Source organism: Leiobunum rupestre, chromosome 10 (assembly GCF_980474605.1).
Source record: "Leiobunum rupestre chromosome 10, qqLeiRupe1.1.hap1, whole genome shotgun sequence".
In the NCBI taxonomy this organism is placed as follows: Eukaryota; Metazoa; Arthropoda; class Arachnida; order Opiliones; family Sclerosomatidae; genus Leiobunum; species Leiobunum rupestre.
The window spans coordinates 32,629,133-32,641,363 of record NC_143393.1 but is presented as its reverse complement, the minus strand read 5'-3'; the positions used below and the strand labels follow the sequence as shown (position 1 = coordinate 32,641,363).

Sequence of the window (12,231 nt, the reverse complement as noted above, 5' to 3'; positions counted from 1 at the left end):
ATGTGATAGTAGGAAATTATTATTGATAAGTGCTATCTTGCCTCGCTGGAAGTCAAACGTCAGGGAGAAGAGATAAAGCATATAATCATGGCGATATGGTTTAAGAACCTTTGGAGTCTATTTCATCGTAATATAGGACAGTTTTTACTTAATTTACATTTGAAGTGCTTTAAGAATTGAAGGAGCTATTGAAATGACGAAAATTTGGCAATGCGAACAATACACACCCAAAACTTACTGTTGAAAGAACAGCAAATACGGTTTATAATTTACAGCAAGGTGCAGTTGAAGTGGGTTAACAGCAGTTTGTCGTAAAATTTACAGCTTTCTGCTGTATTTTGAAGAAAACAGTAGCGACTGTAAAAATTCATATTCGTACTGTTTTTAAAATGAGAGTTATATTAAAATTAACAATATGAAACCGTGGTTGACGTTTTACTTCAAAAATGCGTAAAATTTACCACACGTTGCTGTTTTTTCTGTTATAAACGGCAAGCGCTAGTATATAAAACCACTAATTATTATTTAGTTGTCAAAACATTTTTTAAATCGCACAAGTTTCATTTTAGTTTTAAATATTATAATATCCGATAAAAATATTTTTATATTCTCTTTTGTATAAGTAGCATCCCACCCAAATTCCCTTTATTAATTACAACCCTTGTTCATCGTGTGCTTAATAATTTGATTGTGAAAATATTTTGTCAAAGTTTTTGTTATAATAATTTAATAATTGATAAGAAATTATATATATTTCTATCATGAATTGATTGATAAAATATTTGAAAAAATCTAATGATACCAATATGATAATGATTTGATCCGTAAAATTTTGGATGCAATTAAGGTTGTGAATAGGTTCTGTACTAAATACGTTTGATAACTAAAACTACGGCAAACACTGGAATTTTACAAACATTGGATTTTGCTGTAAAAACGGCGTATTAAATACGTCTGGAATGAAGGTTAAATAAACAGCAATACTCTGTAAATATAACTTTATCTTGCTGTATTTTTAAACAGCAGAGTGCCCAGTAAATTTAACAGGAAGCATGACAATAAAAAAAAACAGTCAGAGTTGGTTTTGAATTTAACAGCATTCTGCTGGCATCTGTGCTGACCGCAGCTCTCTGTAAAATTTACAATAATATTTTTCTGTGTGTACAGAGGTCAGCTCAAAACAGGTTTTATTTTAGACCTCTAAAGTAGTTAAGACTTTTTCCAATATTTAAGAACATTCAGAGTATTCACACAAAACATTTTTAAGGCTTCTGCTCTCCAAATTCAGTCGTTTTGTAGATTTTGTTATCGATTTTACTTTTTGATAGTAAAAAATTAGACCTTCTAAACACTATTTTCAGAACTTTATAGGCCCTTATTTATTTAAATTGTTTTAATTATTCAATACTACTCGATATATTAACCAATAACATGGCCAGATTAAGCTCGTTTTCTCCCGAGGGCAAAAGCCGAATGAGCGTCCCTGAAGTCACACTGCAAAGGAGGGTTAAATTATCATTTAATTATTTGGATATTTGATATAGATACATGAATAATTCTTCGGCGCCAACTTAACTGTTGATTGGAATTTCTTCGCATTGTGTTATTTTAAAGAAAATATTTAAAACGGAAATAACATAGTATTCAAATGCTAGTCTCGAAATTGGTCCATACAACTATTTTTTCTTTTAAGGGAATTAAAAAGTATTCAAAAGAGCTAAAAGAAAACTTTTGTATACCTTTACCACAAGGACTGGAAAAGGTTTAGTCTTAGGGCTACTTCCCTTTCAATACCCCAAATGGATTGTATTCAAAATGAAAGAGTAAAATGGGTCTAAAATAAATTATTAGACCTTTTTAAGATCCCAAATGGTTTGAAATAATTTAAAAGTCCAATGTTAATCGTTTTATAAACCATTATTCTTAACAATGTAGATGACTAAAAAACAAGCTTCATCAAAATGTTGTACGCTTCGCTTCAGCTGTGTTACATAAAGTAGTATCACGGTGACGTCATTCAAAGTCACACATGCTGTTACCCACAGACACCAGAAAAAGCAGCCATGATCCAAGCTACAAAGTGATATTACTCTATAGTGGTATCGTAGATTTAACTAAATCCTAGTTTTAAGCCATTATTCCAAAACATTTTAAATTATTTGAAGAATATCGTTAGTTATGTTTGTGTTTTTTTAAATCATATCTAAAGGATTAATCAAAATCAATCTCCCAACAAATTCTAATTTAGTCTTGGCTTTATATTCAAAATATTATCAAAATTCGAAAAAAATTAATACTTAAGGTTTGAAAATTCTATGAAATCCATATATCAGGTTGTGATGAACCAAGTGTGGTGTGCCCTGGTGTTCGTTCATCGCCATCTCGAAAAATGGTCGAAAAAAACACCTGTTTTATGATGTTTGACCTTATATTTACAAACCGTACGTCGTAGAAGCAACACTATATATTTATTTCTAAGAGGGACAGTATTGGCCAACATTATTGTAAGTTATCTCCCTGCTGATTAGAGGGGCACTCTCCTACTCAATTTAACCCGGCCTTGACTAACGAAATTCTTCAAACCGGCCTTCGGTAAGAGTCGATTAAGTTGGCCCCCCTTTTTTGATTTCCCAGAAAATATCTCTATCAATTTTATGCACCCACAATGCGACAAAATAAGACAACAAGAAAAAGAGATGCGACTTAACCATTATCAAGATATAATTAAAATTAAAAGGGGGGCTAAATTAACGTCAGCCCCCATAATTTCGTTATTCAACTAGGATACAATATCATAGTGAATGCGAAGAAATGCGACAGATATAATTTTGATTGTGAAAATATAGTTTATGAGAAAATTAATAGAGAAAGGGGGGGCTAACTTATCAGTATCCCCCCCCTTATTAATATAAAGAGACGTCAATGCGAATTAATGCGACACTATTTTTAACGAATGCGACAAATAAGGTTATGAGATAATAGACAAACGAAAAAAGGGGGGCTAATTGAATGGCAGCCCCCGATATATAAAAAAATAAGTTATAAAAAAATTTAAATTACGTCGTTAACGTGGACCAATGCGACAACCATTTTTCCAAATGCGACATCAATAAAAATAGTTCTTCGTAACCAGATTGGAATGTGACCAGTAATAGATCAAATTAAATGGGGGCTAATTTAATGGCAGCCCCCGAAATATAAAAAATAAGTTAAAAAAAATTACATTACGTCCTTAAAGCCAACCAATGCGACAATCATTTTTCCAAATGCGACATCAATAGAAATAGTTCTTCCTAACCAGATTGGAATATGACCAATAATAGATAAAACAAGACGTACGACGGTCAGAATACACACAATCCTTCTAATGTGTTAAGTTTGTTTGAGCTATTCACAGCAACCTGCAACGCCGGTATCATGTTGTCAGAATTTATAGCCCGGTGTACCGGTAAGAAAAGAACCACACCACCGGAGGCCTATCATCAGAATGCCCTACGCCAGCGTCCACAAACCCGGACAGGTGACAAAACCAGCATGCGTAGCAGAACCCCACTACTGGTGGTCGCACCCTTGACGCAAGCCGCTCATTCCAGCAGAAGGTGCAACAATGGGACGACCAGCCCGCCACTTCGCACACAGCAGTGGGATAGAGAACGGATGCTCTAGCAACTCCGGCCGACACCCCACCAATAAAGGCAGGGAGCCAAGCCCTTTGGAAAGAGCTCCTAAAGGGGAACGGCGGGCACACAGCAGCCCGCATAACCCGGCACAGCTGGCACCGGAGATCCCGGTGGAGCTCCAAAAGGCCGGGAGATGGGTCCGCCGTGCCCTCATACGGAGGCCCGCAGCCCCACAGCAGGCTACCCAATCCGCCGAGGCGGCCAGTTTGCCCGGCCCCTCTCCATTAGCCTGGGCCGAAGCCCAGTATCCAGCTCACACCTGACCGAAGTCGGAGGTTGGAGATAGGACCCTTTGGACGGAGTTAACATCTCCCAGCGCGCCACCGCCCTTATGGGTTACAAGAGCCGGACCCCGACTCCCCGGTAAAGCCACCAGTTATTGCACACTCCGACCCCTTGAGGGCCAACGCCGGTATCACAACCAAAATATATCTACGGTCACACATATTTACACTTATTTGTTACTTCTAGTCATACTTTGAAAGCATCGAAGATTCCTTCGATCAGTGTCACTCTTATTTTTTACTTCTGATCACACTTATTTGTTACTACTAGTCAGCCGTTGAGTGTCTCACTTATTTCTTCTGGTTATACGACAAAGACTAGTTCGATCAGTTTCATACTTATTTGTTACTTCTGATCACACTTATTTGTTACTTCTGATCACACTTATTTGTTACTTCTGATCACACTTATTTGTTACTTCTGATCACACTTATTTGTTACTTCTGATCACACTTATTTGTTACTTCTGATCACACTTATTTGTTACTTATGATCACACTTATTTGTTACTTATGATCATACTTATTAGTTACTTCTGATCATACTTATTTGTTACTTCTGATCACACTTATTTGTTACTTCTGATCATACTTATTAGTTACTTCTGATCATACTTATTAGTTACTTCTGATCACACTTATTTGTTACTTCTGATCACACTTATTTGTTACTTCTGATCACACTTATTTGTTACTTCTGATCACACTTATTTGTTACGTTAAGTGTCACACTTATTACTTCTGGTCATACGCCCAAGACTAAGTTGATCAGTGTCATACTTAATTGTTACTTCTGGTCATACGTTGAAAGCGCGGCCCACTCTGAACGGCCTTGAAAACGCCAGAGGGAAACGGGCGCGTAGACCTCTATAAACACGCGGATTTACAATGTTGGAAATTGCGGGGGTCCGTATACGCTGCCCAAAAAACCTTACTTGGAATTAAATTTAAGGAACGTATTTGCAATTTTCATGAAAATCGGACTTAAATTAAGGAACGTTATGTCGACTTTCAGGCGGAAATATAAAACCACGAAAATTGGGGTCCCGTAAATTACCCTGAAAACTGTACTTAAATTTAATATTTACTGATATAACCGAAGTTGTAGTTCAACTGAATCCTAACCTATCCAATAATATTTTTTTAACGTTATCGGACTTAACTTTAAATAAAATATCTACCACATAAAACGAAACCACCGAAAATAGTAAATTGGACAAATGCCCAACATCTAGGGCTCCGATTTGAAAACTTTATGAAAGGCTATCAATGACGATGCATGTAGTACACTCGAACGAAATATCATTGACTTTTCTAGTTATAACCGTTGAAGAGATATTTTTTTTTTTTTTTTTTTTTTTTTTTTTGAGATACACAAACATCGGTGTCGACCCGAGGCCTTAGACACCAGCACACACACAATAACTGATTAATCAGGGTGAGATACGTGTAACGGCCACGCCAACGGGGGGATACGTGGGGACAGGGGTGGGGACACCCGTGGCGGAAGTATCCCGACCACCCGTTGGGGGATTGGTAGTCGTCCTCACACGGCCTTCCACAAACTCTGCCTCCCGGACGCCTGGGATTACAGGAGTGAGCCACTACTCCCGGCGTTGAAGAGATATGCGCGACACGGCGGAATCGGCATCGGCTACACTGTACGTGAGACTAATACACACAAATCCTTAGGATTGTGTGTAAAAAGGGGGCTAGTTTAATGGCAGCCCCCAAAATATAATAAAGAAGTTTAAAAAATAAAATAATTTGCGTGTTTAACGCTTATTAACGCGACAATCGTTTTTTCAAATGAATCATCAATAGAAAGAGTATTTATTAAACAGAAATTTATATTATCAGAATAAAAAAAAATCAATCTAATTAGACGTCAATCAAATTATTGCAACACTATTTTTAACGAATGCAACAAATTAGGTAAAGTAAAAAGGGGGGCTAATTTATTGGTAGCCTCAGAATATTAAAAAATGAAAAAAATATATTAAATTACGTGTTTAACCTAAGACCATTTACCCCTGGACTGCAATGAAGATAGGCGTTGTTGTTAGGCTAGTGTCGCCGCTACCCCAACGCCACCATCGTTATTTAGAGGCAACTCTCGTCCACAAGGGAATTCGGACTGAAAAAACGCGTTCACTTCGCGCTCCTTTCGTTCATAGCGTCGCCCTCCTCTCCCGACATTTAACTCGGTCGCTCCGCGAGTCGTGACCATTGAGTTGGGAATATTAATCTAGAGGTCCAATCAAAACGTCGGATTTCAGTATTTCGCGAAACAAGTTTTTAAAAATAAGAATACTGTCGTCTGCTCCCATCGGCATCCCAAATAACGAGAAAACGTTATCATTCTACCCGTGGCGCCGTCTATCTCTCAATGGTTCCTTCAAATAAGACGCGTTTTCAAGCAAAAAGATTTTTTTTCTTCAAAATAATGGATGGCGCCACGGGTCATATGATAACGTTTGATCGTAATTTTAGAGCAGACGGCACATTCGTATTTTTCAAAAACTTGTTTCGCGGGGAGCAGATTTGATTGGATCTCTAGATTAATATTCCCAACTCAATGGTCGTGACCAATTTTTGCCCGTTATTTACGGCGTCAAGGCTTAAAACACATGGTAAAGTTTATTGAAATTCCACCTAAAACGTTTTGGGAACTTATTGAAGGTATGTTTAATTATGAATTTTCGAATTTTTTAAGGAAATGTTTTTTAATCATTTTTATCATGGTGAGCGCGAATCGTGCGCCTCCTAAAGAAGGGGGATAAAAATAAGGGGGGTTGCTGCGTGTTTGTGGATTACTTTCGCGGATTTTCTCCACTTGGTGGTGTTTTGTAGCGGACACTCTGAAATCGGAGTTATAACGTTGGCATTGTAGTCCAGGGGTAATTTAATGGTCTTAGGTTTAACGGGGACCAATGTGACAACACCTTTATTAATTGCGACAACATATAATACCTGCGAAACTGACTACTAAATGCACTCCATTTGTGATTTAGAAGCAATAGTTTTATTCAAGGAAACTGATAGCACCGATTGCATATGATTATGAATCATCTCGATTCGAAAGCGACATCTGAGTGACTGCTTGCGACATCATTTTAATGAATGTGACCTTATTTTAAATGAATGGGGGACATCATTTTAAGTGAATGCGACATCAATATAAAAATGTAATATCAATATAAATGAATGCGACATCAATATAAATGAATGCGACATCACTATAAATGAATGCGACGCCAATATAGATGAATGCGACATCAATATAAACGAATGCGACATCAATATACAGGAATGCGACATTAATATAAACAAATGCGCCATTAATATAAACGAATGCGACATCAATATAAACGATTGCGACCTTATTTTAAATGAATGTGACCTCATTTTAAATGAATCCGGCCTTATTTTAAATGAATCATTTAAATAAATATATTATTTTAATGAATGCGGTATCATATAAATAAATGCGACATCAACTTAAATGAATTGGACATCAATAAAAAAATGTGGCATGCATATAATTGAATGCGACATTAATTTAAATGTATGCGACCTTATTTTAAATGAATGCCAATTTTAAATAAATGTGATACCTGTTGTAATATGTTATCAATTGTTGATTATGGTTTTTTTATATATACATAGTTTTTTATCCATAACTATATAACCCGTTTTTATTACATGAACCATGCACTCGTTTACTCGCAATCACTGAGTCGTGTTCATTATTAATCTCGGCAATGATACGCTATTCCAGAAGCTGCCTTGGCTAGGGCGGAAGACTACGATACCACAAGTGGCGACGGGGATAATTTGGTCTGCGGGATTCTCAAGTAAATTCAAGGCGCAGCTCTTCCGTTTCCATGGCATCTTTTCTGGGCAGCGTCGGGGAATTCGTTCATGCTGAAGAAGATTGGGCTACGTATGTAGAGAGGTTGGAGATTTTCATGGTCGTTAACCAGATTGACGACACATTGCGCGCTGGAGTCCTGTTAACATCTGTGGGTAAGAAAATATATTCTCTCATCCAAGATTTATGTTCTTCAGCGACGCCGAAAACGCTGTCATACAAGGATCTGCTTGCCAAATTAACGGCGCACTTCAACCCGGAACCCAATGTAACAGCAGAACGCCACCGATTCAGTAGACGCCACCAGCAGGCTGGCGAGTCTGTCGCTGATTACGTCGCAGCGCTACGACACCTCGCTCGATTCTGCTTGTTTGGAGCTCAGATCGATGATTATCTACGCGATCAATTCATTGCGGGAATCCGGGAGCAGGCCGTTTTGAAGAAGTTGTTATCAGTCAAGACCTTGACTTTTGCTGGAGCCATATCCATAGCGCAGTCCATGGAGCTCGCTTGCAAGGATGCTGATGAACTCAAGTCAGGCGGGAGTCCTGTTCCTGTGCAACCGGTGAGGACGAAAGGAGTAGTCCATCTTGACGAGCGTTCCACCACAACTCGAGATTTATGTTTTCGTTGTGGTCGACAGAACCACCGTGCGGACGTTTGCTTCGCTAAAAATAAGGAGTGCAGTAATTGCGGCAAGACCGGACACTATGCAAGTGTGTGCCGATCTGCTACCTCTTCACAAGGGTCTAAGCAACCACGATCCAAGCGTGGTCACAAATCCAAATCAGTCAGGACGGTGGAGACAACTGATGACAACGGGATACAGATGTTTCGTTTCGGACATGATACCGAGCCGCCTATCCTGTTACGTATCAAGACCAACAACGTTGAAATGGAGATGGAGTTGGATACCGGAGCAGGAGTCTCGGTGATGTCATCAAAAGATTTCCACCAGCACTTCAAATGCCAGTTGCAGCCAACCAGTGTGACCTTACATCCTTACAAATCTAAGGTCAACATACGTCAACTGGGAACATTCACCACTCGACTAACGTATTTATCGGTTTCCACCGATCATTAAGTTTTCGTGGTCACTGTTGGGACGTACGTTCTTCCGCCAGTTTAATATCAAATTCGAAGACGTACTTACCTTGTCCCAAGTGGTCGGTTCCGATAAACTTACGTTACAGCAAGTACTAGACAAGCATGCAGCGCTATTCACGGACGAATTGGGATGCGTCAAAGGCAAGATCGCTAAATTAACCTTACGTCCGGAGGCAAAACCGGTTTTCAAGAAACCGCGACCAATGGCTTTTGCGCTGATGGGTCCAGTTGAACGAGAACTTAAGAGGCTACAGAAAGAAGGTACTTTGGTTCCAGTCACAGTATCCGACTGGGCCACACCTATTGTTCCAGTCCTGAAGCCGAATGGTGAAGTCCGGATCTGTGCGGACTACAGCGTAACACTCAACCCTAATCTGATGGTTGAGCAATATCCATTACCAACGGGTCCTGAGTTATTCAGAAAGCTCGCTGGGGGACAAAGGTTCACTTAGTTGGATCAACGCTATGCCTATGCCCAAATCAAGCTTGATGAGGAGTCGCAACATATGTGCACCATCAGCACGCACCTGGGACTCTTCAGGGTGACTCGCCTGATGTATGGCGTTGCTTCCGCACCAGCGATTTTCCAGCGAATTATGGAGGAAGTCCTGTCTGGAATTCCAGGGTGTATTTCATTCGTGGATGATACCTTGCTGACGGCTAAAACCGATGATGACCACCTAAAGACACTGGATAACGTCCTGGGCATCATGGAGGATGCCGGGTTCCGATTAGGCAAGAATAAATGTTCATTCTTACTGCCTGAAGTCCGGTACCTGGGCCATAAGATCTCCAAAGATGGTATCCAGCCGACGGATGAGAAGGTGGAAGGTATTGTCAACGCACAACCTCCCAAAGATCAATTGTTGATTATGGTTTTTTTTTATATATATATATATATAGTTTTTTATCCATAACTATATAACCCGTTTTTATTAAATAAACCATGCACTCGTTTACTCGCAATCACTGAGTCGTGTTCATTATTAATCTCGGCAATGATACGCTATTCCAGAAGCTGCCTTGGCTAGGACGGAAGACTACGATACCACAATACCATAAATAGATGTCGCATTCATTTATATTGATGTCGCATTCATTTATATTGACGTCGCGTTAATTTATATTGACGTCGCGTTAATTTATATTGATGTCGCATTCATTATATTGTTTCGCATTAAAATAGGGTCGCATTCATTAAAATAGGGTCGCATTCATTAAAATAGGGTCGCATTCATTAAAATGATGTCGCAAGCAGTCACTCAGATGTCGCTTTCGAATCGAGATGATTCATATGCAATCGGTGCTATCAGTTTCCTTGAATAAAACTATTGCTTCTAAAACACAAATTAAATTGAGTAGGAGAGTGCCCCTCTAATCAGCAGGGAGATAACTTATAATAATGTTGGCCAATACTGTCCCGAAAATTCAAATTGCTGGTTTTGGCAACGTTTCATCCTAGAAATTACATTTAAAATAGGCTGATAACCAGCTCTTACATTTTTTAAGCATGGGATATCACGAACTTAAATTTGCCGTGAGCATATGTAAATAAAAATATAAATTGTATTCCACAATGGCATCCTTTGTACCGTTTCAGACATTATATTAGGGTGGCCCAAACACATCCCTCTATCCAATAAAAAACTAACCTCACTTCTACGATGATCGATTTGTAAAATAAAAACATCATGAAACAAGTGGTTGTTCGACCATTTTCCAAGATGGTAGCCGGTCAACAGGGCAGCCCATCCTACGTTAATCAGTCATGTCAAAACTTCATTCTTGGTAACTTTTAATCTTACCTAGTTTTTTCCTAGAATATTTTTATAATACTAATTTGGATATTTTAGTTTTAATTTTATATCGGTTAATTAATAAAATAAATATATCGGCACTAAGTATTTAGTTTAAATAAAACTGATTTTCGTATCAAATTAAAATTATATTTTACTAAATCTTGCATATAGAGTAGTATCGCTCTGTAGCTTTGGTCTATGGCCGCCATTTTGGGGGCAGTTTTTTATCTATAGGAAAAAGCATGGGTGACTTCGACATACGTCACATCGATATTATTCTATTGTAGACCCTGACGCCGCCGAAGTTTTCTAATCTTGATTAGATTTTTTAATCTTGATTACCCTCATTTAATCATTTCTCTAAGATTAAGACGCACCCAAAATGGAAGTGACCTGCCCCTCGTTGGGAAATAAAGCGGTGGCACTGTATGAATGTTCGTCTGCTTCTAAGTAAGTGAGTAATAGCAACTGAGTATCGCCATCTATGAATACTTGGTAGAAAATAGCAGACGAACTTTCTCTACAAGAGTAATAATATTTTGAAAATGTTTTTCCACATATCAAACCTGCAAAATGTAAAATGCAAAATAGTTTCCTAGAAACACAAAATTCAAAATGGTATTTTGCATTTTCTATTTTCAAAATGTATTTTGAACAACCCTGATAGTGTGAAATAACAATATATCTTTGATTGTGTAAAATTTCATTTATAATATTGTTATATTTTGAAATATACTCTTTTCAAGTAGGCTACCATAGCCTTATACTAAACATAGACCTTCTGGCTGGCAATTAGAGAAGGAAATGTTTTTCAAGCTGTAGTGGAATGCCAATAAAAATACTACGTATAGAAAACCATCATGAAATCCATGTTTTAATTCGTGGTTTAAACAAGTCTAAGCAGAGCGAATATAGATGAACAGAAACTGTAGAGCTAAACCTGTCTCGATGATTGCCTGATAAACATTTAGTTAATAATGTTTAGAATGACGAGCTTTAAATTATAACCTTACCGGAAGAAGGCATGACATAGGCAAAGATGAAATTTCTATTACTCTCTCTATTTGGTTTGAATAGACGTACTGGTTTCTGAGTGTACTCAAAGAGGGGGAATTGGTTAGCTTCATCGATTGGTCTTTCTGACTTTCAAAGATTGAAACTAGCAAGTTTTGAAGATCAGTTTCTTCGTCAGAAAAAAAAATGAGCCAGAGCAGGTGAACGGAGCCTTTGGGCCGGCGGACCAGTGTGGCCAAGTATAAAATAAACAAGCTCGCCAAAAAGGCGATGATATTATTTCGTGCCCGTATTCCATTTAAGAAGGTAGCAGAAAATCATGAATTGCCATTTGGTAATAAACCTTAAATTTGAGTGAAATATTACTTCTGGCCATACACGACTTCGATAAATAAGTGCCGCACTTATTTATTACTTCTGACCATATACGGTTTCGATAAGTAAGTGCCACACTTATATATTACTTCTGACCA

At 38.2% G+C, this 12,231-nt stretch overlaps 1 protein-coding gene across 1 annotated transcript; it reads left to right on the top strand.

The window, feature by feature from the left end:
- The first annotated feature begins 7,935 nt into the window (after nt 1-7,935).
- LOC149925428 (uncharacterized) lies at nt 7,936-8,922 on the top strand. Its single transcript, XM_090161750.1, has one exon. It carries the CDS (start codon nt 7,936-7,938, stop codon nt 8,920-8,922), a length of 987 nt encoding a protein of 328 aa, XP_090017876.1.
- The last annotated feature ends 3,309 nt before the right edge of the window (nt 8,923-12,231 follow it).